The sequence below is a fragment of the Salmo salar genome, chromosome ssa19 (assembly GCF_905237065.1).
Source record: "Salmo salar chromosome ssa19, Ssal_v3.1, whole genome shotgun sequence".
Classification (NCBI taxonomy): domain Eukaryota; kingdom Metazoa; phylum Chordata; class Actinopteri; order Salmoniformes; family Salmonidae; genus Salmo; species Salmo salar.
In genome coordinates this window covers 52,645,664-52,660,890 of record NC_059460.1, presented here as the reverse complement: position 1 = coordinate 52,660,890, position 15,227 = coordinate 52,645,664, and the positions used below count along the sequence as shown (strand labels likewise).

The window sequence follows — 15,227 nt, the reverse complement described above, 5'->3', positions numbered from 1 at the left end:
TAAGCAGAGACGAAACTAGCCAGTTATAGAATATTGCGTTGTAGGACTGCTAAGCTGACCACAGGCATTCAACTCACAGTAGTTGATATCGTTTCTATGGTCAAATGTGTTTACAGGTGATGAAACTTTGCAAGAAAGTTGCAGCTACTTTTGTAGGAAGGCGTTTATGTAACCGATGTGAAATGGCTAGTCAGTTAGCGGTGGTGCGCGCTAATAGCGGTTCAATCGGTGACGTCACTCGCTCTGCGACCTTAAGTAGTTGTTCCCCTTGCGTTGCAAGGGCGAGTGTCTTCTGAAATACATTCCAAATGCTGGCTTTTGCTATCGTGCCATAACTGATTTGACAGAGAAATGTCAGCTTGATAGGATAGCCAGCTGCAGCTATCACCAAGCTATGTTAGCTGCTGTCAGCTTGTCTAAACACAAGGTCAGCGCAGGCTTTAGCCTAGACACAGAACTGAATTAGCTGACCATCTTGAGATGGCGATTCAGTCACATGGAGAGAAGTCCTCAACTTCCAAACTCTGTTCTCTCCATAGCAAAGCTAGCTTAGTGTACCTCGCTGTCAGCAAGATACTCACGACTGCACTTGTTTGTTGTGATTGAATGGCCAAGAAACACCCCCAAGACAACTCTCGTTTGCCTTCAGTTATTGCTGCTAGCGTTTCATAATGAGCATTGATGAAAAACTAGGCCAAATCAGGAAGTTCAGTCGCTCTTTAAAGTAGTCTGACAAAGTAAAGTGACTTTTCAAGAAGGAAACAATTGGCTGGGAAAATGCAGCTTTACATAACTATCTATAAAAGATATACAGTGAGCTCCAAAAGTAATGGGACAATGACAGATTCTGATGATTTTGTGCCCAATAGAAATTAATGGTAAATAATGTGCATATGTTGTGGTGGGCACCAAACATGTGATTATCAATTTGTATTTGTGGTGTTTTTGGACATCATATAATTGTCTTACTTAGGAGGCTATCACTGACTACTGTAAACCCCAAAACGACCCACTGTATCTTTAAACGCACCAACACTCCCACACGTAGTAACGACGCTCCCCTGCTACGCGCAATGGGCACTAAACGCCTAGTGTGCTAGTACCTTTTATTGGTGTGAACCGTGCGCGCCACGGTTTGTACACGTAGTGCTATAGTGGGAGAGAGAGCTGTCAAGAGCCTGTTTAGATTTCACACAGTTTAAACTAGTAGGGGATTTACTCACCAATTTCCAACTGACAAGGAAAGCTATAAACTCGCACATGCGCATATCGTAAAAATCGACGCGGATATGTAGTCTACATCCATGATTTTTACGCACAGGTGAAAAGTAATGTTTTTCTTATCGTAGATTATCCAAAGAACATAGGATAGTGATATAGTGTCAGATCAGTGAACATCATATTTATAGCCTAGTTATTCCACAAGTAATTATAGACAACACGCGGGAACACCGTTAACAGTGAAACATGTCCAGGAAAAAGACCGTGAAAGGCAAGGGGAGCTCCAAAAGCCCGACTTCATCTCCGAACAACAGCAAAGACACCGGGAAAAGTGGGAGAGGGATCGGAGCCGCGGCCCCATCCAACGGAGTGGTCTATCCGAGCCGCCCCTCACTCAGCAACAGCGGGGAGTTTTATGATATCGCTTTTAAGGTAAGACTTTTTACGCACACCATATTGTCAATACTCTCCAATCTCCAGTTGGTCATATCAGTCTCAAATGTGCAACTTCAATGTTGATGTGCCACGCTGGCTACAGTGACAGGTGCATATATGCTATTTCTTCAGGTCTGTCCATTGACATGATCTCAGGGCAATTCGTATTTTTCTGTATGTAAATTTGTGTCACTCCATTTAGTTACCTTAGGTTACATTATGAATGGAATAGCCGTCGTACAATAGCATACGAATTATAGGATTTATAGTATCATACATATTACCCGGTCGTACAATAGCATACGAATTGGATGAAGTACTCTTCCTCTTGGAAGATTTATAGTATTAGACATTTCTATCTGAGACCAGTTTGCTTGTTCCGTGTAATAAGGGAGAATTATTGGGAGAATTTAGGTTGGCGGTTAGGGACCTAAACTGAAGGTGTCCTAAACAAAAAATAATGCATCCCCCTCCCCAAGTTAAGCATGACCCCCCCCCCCTCTAATTAACTCTAAATAATATTTACAATCACCCAAAAAATAACTGTAGTGTGTTTACAAATGTGAATATCGACTTTGTTACTTCAGCATGCTTCTGTGGCACTGTCGATGCCACGCAGAGCTACGGGCCAGAAGGTTGAAGGTTCGCTGACCACCACGGACGAGCTCACTCATTCTTCCTGCCTGTTTCATTAGGCCTACACTACGACCAGAGTCGGCTACAGACAATAACAGCTACGGGGAAATCAGATATTCCACATTTTGATGCCGTATTTAGAATTACAGTTTATAAAATATATGCTACAAATATTCCACCAGCAGGTTTTTGTGCCAATGCACCACACAACCAATATTATGGTTTGCGTTTTCAACACCCCAATAAATAGACTGTCAATCTCGACAAACAAAAATGCATCCCTACCTAATTTGTAAGGCTACCCAGTATCAAAGGTTTGGCTTGCCAATCTCCAAATGTCATAAAACGTTTTGATGTTTTGTAACAGATGTCTCTTTACGTTTATCAAATGGCTACTGCATTTGGATTGATTGATTTTATTTGTCAGTAAAATCAAATCAAATTTTCTTTGTCACATGCACCAAATACAACAGCTGTAGACCTTACCGTGAAATGCTTACTTACAAGCCCTTTACCAACAATCCAGTTCAAGAAATAGAAGAAAATATTTACTAAATAAACAAAAGTAAAAAATAAAATCAAAAGTAACAATACCGAGGCCATGTGCTGGGGTACAGGTTAGTCGAGATTTTTGTACATGTAGGTAGGGGTTAAGTGACTATGCATAGAGAGTAGCAGCAGTGTAAAATCAAAGGGGGGGGGGTGCTTCCAGGTGGCCATTTGATTAATTGTTCAGCAGTCTTGTGCCTTGGGGGTAGAAGCTGTTAAGGAGCCTTTTGGACCTAGACTTGGTGCTCCGGTACTACTTGCCATGCGGTAGCAGAGAGAAAAGTATATGACTTGGGTGACTGGAGTCTTTGACCATTTTTGGGGCCTTCTGATGCCGAGCAGTTGCCATACCAGGCGGTGATGCAACCGGTCAGGATGCTCTCGATGGTGCAGCTGTAGAACTTTTTGAGGATCTGGGGACCCATGTCAAATCTTTTCAATCTTCTGAGGGGGAAAAGGTGTTGTCGTGCCCTCTTCACGCTTGTCTTGGTGTGTTTGGACCATGATAGTGTGTTGGTGATGTGGACACCAAGGAACTTGAAACTCTCGACCCGCTCCACTACAGCCCCGTCGATGTGAATGGGGGCATGTCCGAGCCTCCCTTTCCTGTAATCCACGATCATCTCCTTTGTCTTGCTCACATTGATGGAGAGGTTTGTTGTCCTGGCACCACACGGCCAGGTCTCTGACCTCCTCCCTATAGGCTGTCTCATCGTTGTCGGTGATCAGGCTGTTGTGTCGTCAGCAAACTTAATGATGGTGTTGGAGTCGTGCTTGGCTACGCAGTCGTGGGTGAACAGGGAGTACAGGAGGGGACTAAGCATGCACCCCTCTGCGTCAAGCACGAGGGGTGCATGTGTCCCCCTTTGCGTCACAATGGGATTCGATGAACTATTAACGTCCGTTGCTGTATCAACGGGGTGATGACCTAATGATTAGCATTTTGGAAAACATTACTGTGGAACAAATAAATACCATCAAAGGATACCTTACAACTTACAATATTGAACACCTTGTGAAACAGCTGTGAAAAACAACCTGGCAATATTTAAGATTTTAATACACAAACTTTGATTGTTTTTGGTACAGTTGTGTAATTTATTTTCATGATTTTTTTTTGTACACATGTCAATCAGACTAAAATACTGAATTCTGGTATGTGGAATATAGAGGTGGTGCTTGCTGTCTGGGTGGGCGGTTCTGTCTGTCACTTGTTCTCAACAGGTAGCCAGTCTTGGAAGGGGGACTTGAAGAAGGAGACTGCAAAGTCCAGGCACTGCTGCTCTCTTTGTTCTGAGTGTTTGAAGTGCTAGTGTTTTTAGTTAATCTGTGTATCTCACATAGAGTAAAACAACTTTCTTAGCAGATAATGACCTCATGACAACAGTAGCTGTAGATTATGTGATGAAAAGTTGGAGGGTGGTTGGTAATAGAGGACATCAGGTGGATCCACGTCTGGGTGTTGGGCAGAACCTCTAACTCCTGGAGAACAGAAGCAGAGTTAAAAGGAACAGGGTAGGAGACAGAGACGTAAACAAGCAAACACACAGGTTACACTTTACTGTGAGAATTTTATGGATTAGTGCAGTGTTATAAATGGGAGATATGTACTTTAACAATTTTGGAAGGTATAGGCTAACTCAAGCTGGTCCCCCACCGACTCAGAGCACAGAGAATTAGACTGATCCAAACTCACTGGTTGGATGGGATACCTCCTGGGGGGCTCAGACAGTCGCTGGTCCTAAAGTAATTTGGAGAGGTAAATTAGAGGTACATTTTTTATAAGCTCAGCATAACTATCATTTCTTGCCTTCTCAAATGTCAACCAAAGCGTAACGTACTTTGTCTATTGGGCTTCACTGAAGTGTAGGGCTTCAGGGTTTTCAGTGGTCGACCGTCCCAACTGCTCAAACTGTTGGCTTCCACCGAGGTAACATTGGGAAGACAAAGATAAAAATATAAGTGTTAGGGAAACTTAAACTAGCTTCAGGTTATTTTGTGTGCAAATGCAAATAGTTATGATATTTTTTTATATTCACTTTAACAGATGGTGACCCCAGCTAGGAGCGAAAGAGGAGCGAGGTTTACCAGGTCTCGCCTTCCTTTCGTCCTTCTTCAAAACCAAGTCATTCGCCCGGATGTCTTAGCACTTGGTTCCCTTCTTGATTCTGCTCAACCCTCAAATGGATTGAGGTCTGGGCTTTGACTAGGCCATTCCAAGACATTTGAAATGTTTCCCCTTAAACCACTCAAGTGTTACTTTGGCAGTATGCTTAGGGTCATTGTCCTGCTGGAAGGTGAACCTCTGTCCCAGTCTCAAATATCTGGAAGACTGAAACAGGTTTCCCTCAAGAATTTCCCTGTATTTCGCGCCATCCATTATTCCTTAAATTCTGACCTGTTTCCCAGTCCCTGCTGATGGAAAAACATCCCCACAGCATCCCCACAGATGATGCAGTCTCTATTGCACTCCACACTGCCCTTTCCCAACTGGACAAAAGGAACACCTATGTGAGAATGCTATTCATTGACTACAGCTCAGCGTTCAACATCATAGTGCCCTCAAAGCTCATCAATAAGCTAAGGACCCTGGGACTAAACACCTCCCTCTGCAACTGGATCCTGGACTTCCTGACGGGCCGCCCCCAGGTGGTAAGGGTAGGTAACAACACATCCACCATGCTGATCCTCAACACAGGGGCCTCTCAGGGGTGCGTGCTCAGCCGCCTTCTGTACTCATGACTGCATGGCCAGGCACGACTCCAACACCATCATTAAATTTGCCGAAGACACAACAGTGGTAGGCCTGATCACCGACAACAACGAGACAGCCTATAGGGAGGAGGTCAGAGACCTGGCCATGTGGTGCCAGGACAACAACCTCTCCCTCAACGTGATCAAGACAAAGGATGTGATTGTTGACTACAGGAAAAAGAGGACCGAGCACGCCCCCATTCTCATCGACGGGGCTGCAGTGGAGCAGGTTGAGAGCTTCAAGTTCCTTGGTGTCCACATCACCAACAAACTAACATGGTCCAAGCACACCATGACAGTCATGAAGCGGGCACGACAAAACCTATTCCCCCTCTGGAGACTGAAAAGATTTGTCATGGGTCCTCAGATCTTCAAAAGGTTCTATAGCTGCACCATCGAGAGCATCCTGACTGGTTGCATCACTGCCTGGTATGGCAACTGCTGAGCCTCCGACCGCAAGGCACTACAGAGGGTAGTGCGAACGGCCCAGTACATCACTAGGGCCAAGCTTCCTGCCATCCAGGACCTCTATACCAGGCAGTGTCAGAGGAAGGCCCTAAAAATTGTCTAAGACTCCAGCCACCATAGTCATAGACTGTTCTCTCTGCTACCACATGGCAAGCGGTACCGGAGCACCAAGTCTAGGTCCAAGAGGCTTCAAAACAGCTTCTACCCCCAAGCCATAATACTCCTGAACATCTAGTCGAATGGCTACCCAGACTATTCACATTGCCCCCACCCCTCTCTATACCACTGCCACTCTCTGTCATCTATGCATAGTCACTTTAATTAACTCTACCTACATGTACATACTACCTCAACTAACCGGTGCCCCGCACATTGACTCTGTACTGGCAACCCCCTGTAAATATATTGTTATTTACATTTTTACTGCTGCTCTTTAATTACTTGTTACTTTTATCTCTTATTCTTATCCATATTTTTTGAAACTGCACTGTTGGTTAGGGGCTCATAAGTAAGCATTTCACTGTAAGGTCTACACCTGTTGTATTCGGCGCATGTGACTAATAAAATTTGATTTGATGCTGCCACCACCATGCTTCACTGTGGGGATGGCATTCTCAGGGTGATGAGAGGTGTTGGGTTTGCGCCAGACATTTTCCTTGATGGTCAAAAAGCTCAATTTTAGTCTCATCTGACCAGAGTACCTTCTTCCATATGTTTTTTTGGAGTCTCCCACATGCATTTTGGTGAACACCAAACGTGTTTGCTTATTTTTTTTCTTTAAGCGATGGCTTTTTTCTGGCCACTCTTCTGTAAAGCCCAGCTCTGTGGAGTGTACGGCTTAAAGTAGTCCTATGGACAGATACTCCAATCTCCACTCTGGGGCTTTGCAGCTCCTTCAGGGTTATCTTTGGTCTCTTTGTTGCTTCTCTGATTAATGTTCTCCTTGCCTGGTCCATGAGTTTTGGTATTCTTTCCATTTTTTATAATGGATATAATGGTGCTCCGTGGGATGTTCAAAGTTTCGGATATTTTTTTATAACTCAACCCTGATCTGTACTTCTCCACAACTTTGTCCCTGACCTACTTGGAGAGCTCCTTGATCTTCATGGTGCCACTTGCTTAGTGGTGTTGCAGACTCTGGGGCCTTTCAGAACAGGTGTGTATATATACTGAGAACATGTGACACTTAGATTGCACACAGGTGGACTTTATTTAACTAATTATGTGAATTCTGAAGGTAATTGGTTGCACCAGATCTTATTTAGGGTCTTCATAGCAAAAGGGTTGAATACATATGCACGCACCATGTTTCTGTTTTATTATTGTTTTAATTTTTTGAAACAAGTCATTTTTTTCACTTCACCAATTTTGACTATTTTGTGAATGTCCATTACATGAAATCAAAATAAAAATCTATTTAAATTACAGGTTGTAATGCAACAAAATAGGAAAAACGCCTAGGGGGATGAATACTTTTGCAAGGCACTGTATACAATTGCATTCTTTACCTCAGTCGACAGCTGCGGCTCCCGTCCGTACACGGTGGAGGCCTGGATGCTGCTGTTGTGTGCGAGGAGAATTACCTTCAGGTTGTTCTCCCACCCTTCCTGGTACCAATCAAGGGACTTGCCCATGGCAGTCTTAAGGGTCTAGTTGGTCCGTTCACCAAACCTGGAGGAGGGGGAGGAAAGCGATATCTATTCACAATGTAAGATATTGAAATATGTCTGATTATGTACCATGGAAAACAAAAACCAATTGTAAAAAATAAATAAAACAAACCATTGGTGACAGAATGTAACCTATAACATTCGTACCTTGTTCCAGCGTTCATGACCTCGGTCACTCAAGATGACCTCAGGAGAACCGTGGGTGTTGAAGATGTCTACCATCGCCTTGGAGGTTGCCTCGCCAGTCTCGTCCTTGATGGGTATCATACAAAACGAAAATATATTTTTGGTTCCAAGCACCCTTTTTAGTGGGTCATGGAGGGAATTTAGAGTTATGCACATACTCTTCCTTTACAGACCTTAATGAGTATTGCCTCCACCCACTTGGTAAAGTGATCAGTCGCCGTCAGACACCAGCTGTTGCCATTCCTGGATTTCGTAAAGGGTCCGATGAGGTCCACCCCTAACATTTCAAGTGTTAGAGAGAATATTACTTTATTAATATCGTATCTGTGTCATACAGTATACAGATTTTCATGTTTGTAAGCATACTGACACACACACATTCTATAATATTGAACTCTGCTGTGGTCAAATAAAGCAACCATTACAAAACAACTTATCAAGGCAAAATTTGAATTGGGACACTTACCGATCATGTGCCATGGTGAAACAACTTTGATGGGCTTCAACTCCGGCGCAACAGTCTTCGCCCTCTCAAACTTCAGGCAGCCTAGACCTTTAAGTAAAAAGTGACAAATTGGAACATTGTGTGCTCTCTGATATGACATTCATTGAAATCATAATCATTTCAGATATAATAGAATGTGATTGATAAACAAAAGGTTATTTCACTTGCCCAGCTGTCCACCTCCTTGACAATTCCCATCAGAAGGAGCGTAGGTTGATTTTGGCAATCACGCGCTTCACTCCGAAATGGCCAGCATGCATCTCGGTCAGCACGGCCTCCTTCTCCTTCCCCCATAGGTAGAAATGATTGCCTAACAAGTTGGAGGAGACCGCTTTACGGTCAGATGCCGAGCAGTTTCATCACCGCTTAGTATGGCAACTACTCGGCATCTGACCATAAGACGTTACAGAGGGTAGCGCATACGGCCCAGTACAGCACTGGGGACAAGATTCCTGACATCCAGGGCCTATATACCAGGCGGTGTCAGAAGGCCCCAAAAATTGTCAGACTCCAGTCACCCAAGTCATAGACTGTTCTCTCTGCTACCGCACGGCAAGTGGTACCGGAGCGCCAAGTCTGGGACCAAAAGGCTCCTTAACAGCTTCTAACACCAAGCAATAAGACTGCTGAACAATTAATCAAATGGCTACCTGGACTATTTACATTGACCCCCCCCCCCGCGCTGCTACTCGCTGTTTATTATCTATGCATAGTCACTTTACAAATTACCTCGACTAACCTGTACCCCCACACATTGACTCGGTACCGGTACCCCTATATATAGCTTCGTTATTGTTATGTCATTTTCTTGTGTTACTTTTTGATTGTATTTTTTATTTAGTAATATTTTCTTATCTCCATTTCTAGAACTGCATTGTTGATGAAGGGCTTGTAAGTGGGCATTTCCCAGTAAGGTCCACACCTTGTTGTATTCGGCGTATGTGACAAATAAAATTTGATTTGAAAAGAAGAGTTGTTGAAAGTCTCAAGTACATTTGCATTGCAGTCTTTCTCTCTGTTTCTCTCTCTCCACCTCTCTCTGTCTGTCTTCCTCTCTCTCGCTCACTTTCATCCTTTCTTTCTCACCCCCCCTCTCTGTGTCTGTCTAGCGAAGACACCTAGTTAAGGGCATTTGGAATTACCATAATTGCTTACACCTATCCATTTGATTGATCAGGTGGCTGGAATGGAGTCAATTGAATGGTATCAACCACATGGAAACCACGTGTTTGATACCATTCCATTTACTCCAGTCCAGACATTATGAACCATCCTCCCCTCAGCAGCCTCCACTGAACTATATGTATATAGCTAGCAACTCGCTAGATGGAAAATGGTTGTTGAAAAAATGGTTGTACATAGCTAAATCAGTCCTGTTATCCAGTAGAAGTTAACTGCTTAAAGTTACCCTGAATTGTGAATTTCTCTGAAATTTGCCCCTCTTGTCGAGATCAGTGGTGTCTTCATAGTAAGTCGCCTGGTTGGAAAGATAAAATAAAATATCCTCGAGGGATGCCATTAAAGTGCAAGCTACATACAAACAGAAAGCTACAATAACAGTTACAGTAGCTAGCTAGCTAATGTTAGCTAAATAAAACGGTCTAAAACTTGCTAGCTACTGTAGCTGGCTAGGTGACTACGCAGGCTGAGGTAAATAAGTATCTAGCAACGTCAATCTAAAAACAGCTTAAATGATTTATTCCTATTTAACAATATTTACTTATATAGACAAATATATATGCTAAAGAAAGAGTGTTCTCTTTCCAGTCTTTTCGGTCCTCTAAAACAGCAGGTAGTCAGCAGGTTGTCACCGTCAAACATCGTCCTTGGAGAGCAATTCTGAGATAATAATTTTGCACGGACTAAGCAAACGTTTATGCGGTGAAATAGAACTAGAACTGCCTGCATCCTCCTTCCTTCGCGACCACTACAAGGTAAAATAGAGCCAAGCAACCAGCATAGCAACGGATGCTTTGGTTCGTTACGTAATCCAGTCAGAATTTTGCAAGTTCTAGCAACAACCTTATCAACAGAAGCTATAACTCATCGAATCCAATTGTGATGTGGGGGGCACTTTTTGGCAGGGGGTCACTATTTGGCATTACTGGCCCCTGTGTTGAGCATCAGCGTGTTGCTGCCTACCCTTACCACCTGGGGTCGGCCCATCAGGAAGTCCAGGATCCAGTTGCAGAGGGAGGTGGTTAGTCCCAGGGTCCTTAGCTTAGTGATGAGCTTTGTGGGCACTATGGTGTTGAACGCTGAGCTGTAGTCAATGAACAGCATTCTCACAAAGGTGTTCCTTTTGTCCAAGTGGACAAAAGGATCTGTGGATCTGTTGGGGCGGTATGCGAATTGGAGTGGTTCTAGGGTTCCCGGGATAATGGTGTTGATGTGAGCCATGACCAGCCTTTCAAAGCACTTCATTGTTACCGACTTGAGTGCTACAGGCGGTAGTCATTTAGGCAGGTTACCTTCGCTTTCTTGGGCACAGGGACTATGGTGATCTGCTTGAAACATGTAGGTATAAGACACTCTGTCAGGGAGAGGTTGAAAATAGCAGTGAAGACACTTGCTAGTCCGCGCATGCTCTGAGTACACATCCTGGTAATCCATCTGGCCCTGGGGCTTTGTGAATGTTGACCTGTTTAAAGGTCTTGCTCACATCGGCTACGGAGAGCGTGATCACACAGTCGTCCGGAACAGCTGGTGCTCTCATGCATGCTTCAGTGTTGCTTGCCTCGAAGCGAGCATAAAAGGCATTTGGCTCGTCTGGTAGGCTTGCGTCACTGGGCAGCTCGCGGCTGGGTTTCTCTTTTTAGTCCGTAATAGTTTGTAAGCCCTGCCACATCCGACGAGCGTCAGAGCCGGTGTAGTATGATTCAATCTTATTGATGCTTTGCCTATTTGATGGTTCGTCTGAGGGCATAGAGATATTTCTTATAATAGTATGGATTAGTGTCCCGCTCCTTGAAAGCGGCAGCTCTAGCCTTTAGCTCGGTGCGGATGTTGCCTGTAATCCATTGCTTCTGGTTGGGAAATGTATGTACGGTCACTGTGGGGACGACGTCGTTGATGCACTTATTGATGAAGCCGGTGACCGAGGTAGTATACTCTTCAATGCCTTTGGATGAATCCCGAAACATATTCCAGTCTGTGCTAGCAAAACAGTCCTGTAGCATCCGCGCCATCTGACCACTTCCATGTTGAGTCACTGGTACTTCCTGCTTTAGTTTTTGCTTGTAAGCAGGAATCAGGAGGATAGAATTATGGTCAGATTTGCCAAATGGAGGGCGAGGGAGAGCTGTGTGTGGAGTAAAGGTGGTCTAGAGTTTTTTTTCCCTCTGTTTGTACATGTGACATGCTGGTAGAAATGAGGTCAAACGGATTTAAGTTTGCCTGCATTAAAGTCCCGGCCCCTAGAAGTGCCGCTTCTGGATGAGCATTTTCTTGTTTGCTTATGGCCTTATACAGCTCGTTGAGTGCAGTCTTAGTGCCAGCATTGGTTTGTGGTGGTAAATAGATGACTACGAAAAATATAGATGAAAACTCTCTTGGCAGATCGTGTGGTCTACAGTTTATCATGAGGTACTCTACCTCAGTCGAGCAATACCTCGAGACCTCCTTAATATTATACACCGCGCACCAGCTGTTATTGACGAATAGACACACACCCCCCCACCCCTCGTCTTACCAGACGTAGCTGTTATGTCCTGCTGATGCACGGAAAACCCAGCCAACTAAATATTATACGTGTCGTTCTTCAGCCACGACTCTGTGAAACATAAGATATTACAGTTTTTAATGTCCCGTTGGTAGGATAGTCTCAAACGGAGATCATCCAGTTTATTTTCCAGTGATTGTACGTGGGCCAATAAAACGGATGGGAGAGGCTGGTTACCCACTCGCCGACGAATTCTCACAAGGCACCCTGATCTCCGCCCCCTGTATTTCCGTCTTTTCTTCACGCAAATTACACAGATTTTGGCCTGGTCTCAGAGAAGCAGTATATCCTTCGCATCGGACTCATTAAAGAACAAATCTTTGTCCAGTTCGAGGTGAGTAATCGCTGTTCTCATATCCAGAAGCTCTTTTCGGTAATAAGAGACGGAAGCAGCAACATTATGTACAAAATAAGTTACAAACAATGCGAAAAACACACAAAATATCATAGTTGGTTAGGAGCACATAAAACGGCAGCCGGCGCCATTACATTTTTTTATTTGTTTGTACAATTATTTTACTTGTGAGTGTTAGCAGTTGATGTTATTCTTCAATAATACAGACCCCAAAGCAAATCAGGGGGAGAAAAATAGGTTTATTTAAAGAGAACGAATCATGCTGGGAAGTACATGGTTGTTGTTCATTCGCCCCTGTTCTGTGATTTTTCTCCACAGAACAAAGTAACAGGATGTAATTTATAACCCCCAACCCTAGCCTGTGGTTGACCAATTAGAATTCCTTGCAGTAAAATTGGGCCAATGGCCAAATTACAAGTATCCTTTTTCAGGCTCAATGTATAGACGATTTGGACCAATGAGAACTTGACACATAAGTTCTGGACTGAAATTCCTACACAGATTCTAAACAACTATTTCCATTAATTTAATTCCCTATTGACCTCTAGTCCTCTGCGTTGTGTATGATCTTAAAATATTTTAACACTCCCACCTAGACCATTTAAAAAATAAGTATACTTAAATTGTCTTTTTAGAAAACATGAAAAAATACAGTATAAAAAAACATTAGCAGTAAGCATAAAATAATTTACATGAAACACCTTGCATTTCTATAAAACACAAAGGGCATTTTGTACTTGCTGTTAAAATAAGAAATAGATTTCAAACAAAGTTAGAGAAAATACATTTTATGATGTAATGATGATATCCCTTACGATTCGTACCACATCCTGTATTAGGAGGAAACTCACACAAAAAATTATTTTCTGTAAGACAATAATATTCAATCATCCTATTGGCAAGATAATCATTCATGAGTCCTTTAAAAATGACAAGCTCTTCCACACTGGTATCAGTCCCACATAGATAACTATTAGAAATGATGTTCTGACTGTCTGCCGGTTGTGAGGAATTCTTCTTCCGTTCCACTGGTTGATAAGGACTTCTCTACTGAACACTTCACCGGTGATCTTGTATCATTTCAGGTACAGGCCTTGGGATATTGCTGCAGCTTCAGACGACGGAAACAAAAAGTGAAAGTAACATGTCCTGGTTTCAAGAGAAATGTATATATTTCACAGATTTCCCTAAGTAAGCATGTCTCGATTTTCATGAAAAAGTTGGACATTTCACCTAGATATCCCTAATATGATCACTGCCATGTACAACATAGAAGCTTATCAGGTTCTGATCATCTTACTATGCTTCTTCACCTGAGATTGGTCCCTGATTGCTAATCAATCAGTTCTTTATTCTCCAGGCTCCGCTTTGTCATCAAAATGGACAACCTTGCAATGAGTGACGTATCCATTGTGATTTTCCGTGGACTATGAAGAGTCAAGTTGCATAATAACGTCAAGGCCTAAAATAGGTTGTTCAAAGGAGCCTATCCACACACCTGCATCAATCTTCATTGGACCTATAGAAATTGATCATGGTTTTGTCTGTTTCATATGTCTCCCCCCCCACTTGCTCTCATCTTGTTACCCGTGTATTGAGGACATATATGTTTTGCATACGATATGGGCAATACAGTCACTTCAGCACCCGTATCTACAAAAAAATCTACTGCAACGTTCTTAACCATCATGTTCACGTTTATTCCATCTGATTTCATATGTACACCAGCCGAGATGGACGTAAGAGTCTGTTAGTTTACCTCCACGTCTTCCAGCAAACTCTTCTGCGGAACCGGTGAGAGTTTTTTAAATTTCTGCATCAGCATTGTGTTGTTGGGGCTGTTGTCCTGTTTCCATTTTCCCTTAGACGGACCCTGCTTCACCTGGCCATTCCTCATAAGAACACGTTTTCTTTTCCGACAGTCTCTTTGCCAGTGACTAGAAATCCCGCAATAATGACATACACCAGGTTTCTCTTCTGCTGAACAAAGGATGTTGTTGGTTTCACTCAGAACTTGCACAACTCTGACAGCCGGTTTATTATGTTGATTGATGTCTCTGTACAGTTGTGACAGCCTGTCGATGATGTCGCCATAGTTTTGTCTCTGGCAGTCATTAGTTGTGGAAACAACAGTTTTTCGCAAATCATGTATGGATTGCATCAACTGATGGGTTATTGCCTCATTTCTGGAGGAAGTGAGTGCATCTTCATCTTCCATGTCGGGTAACCCACTGTGTATAACCACCAAAAGTATAACCCCTTTTGAGGACTCTAACCTCTTATACTATAGAACACAAATTGTTTTTGTAGGGCCTGGTTACCCATAACTCTTGTGATCACTACAAAAGCTTGTACAATGCTCACAAGGCTTACATTACCCACACGTGTAAAAATTGCAACTCAACTAGCAACTCAATTCTATGCAACAAGAAGGTTTCACACCCTTAATCAATTATGGCTTATTTAACTGATAGGGCTTTAAGGTTGGTATGGCTTTGAGTTGCTGTGGTAATTTGTTCCACTCAACAGTGCTGGGATATAGAAATGTCTTAATACCAGTGAATATTAAAGTCTTTGGCTCTGTTATTATGCTGTTGGACGTCTCTAACAAAGGTAAAAAAGTTGGATAAGTACCTGAGGGCTGAGTCCGTGATAATTCTCTGGACCAGACCAACTTGAAATAATACTACTCTTTTTTTTTTCCATAGATAGCCAGCCTAGCTGCTT

The 15,227-nt window shown here is 43.1% G+C and overlaps 1 protein-coding gene and 1 long non-coding RNA gene across 2 annotated transcripts in view; both read left to right on the top strand.

Annotated features, from left to right (window-relative positions):
- Window positions 1-1,096: 1,096 nt before the first annotated feature.
- The window catches only part of rab26 (RAB26, member RAS oncogene family), a 134,364-nt gene continuing 120,233 nt past the window's right edge, over window positions 1,097-15,227 (top strand). Inside the window, exon 1 of the mRNA XM_014158416.2 lies at window positions 1,097-1,653. Within this exon, the coding sequence (XP_014013891.1) occupies window positions 1,468-1,653 (186 nt within the window). The 5' untranslated portion in view covers window positions 1,097-1,467. The remainder of the gene's footprint in view (window positions 1,654-15,227) is intronic.
- On the top strand, window positions 7,130-9,012 carry LOC123729012 (uncharacterized). The gene is made up of 3 exons (XR_006760734.1): window positions 7,130-7,219; window positions 7,577-7,771; window positions 7,891-9,012. It is a non-coding gene; the product is annotated as an uncharacterized lncRNA (long non-coding RNA).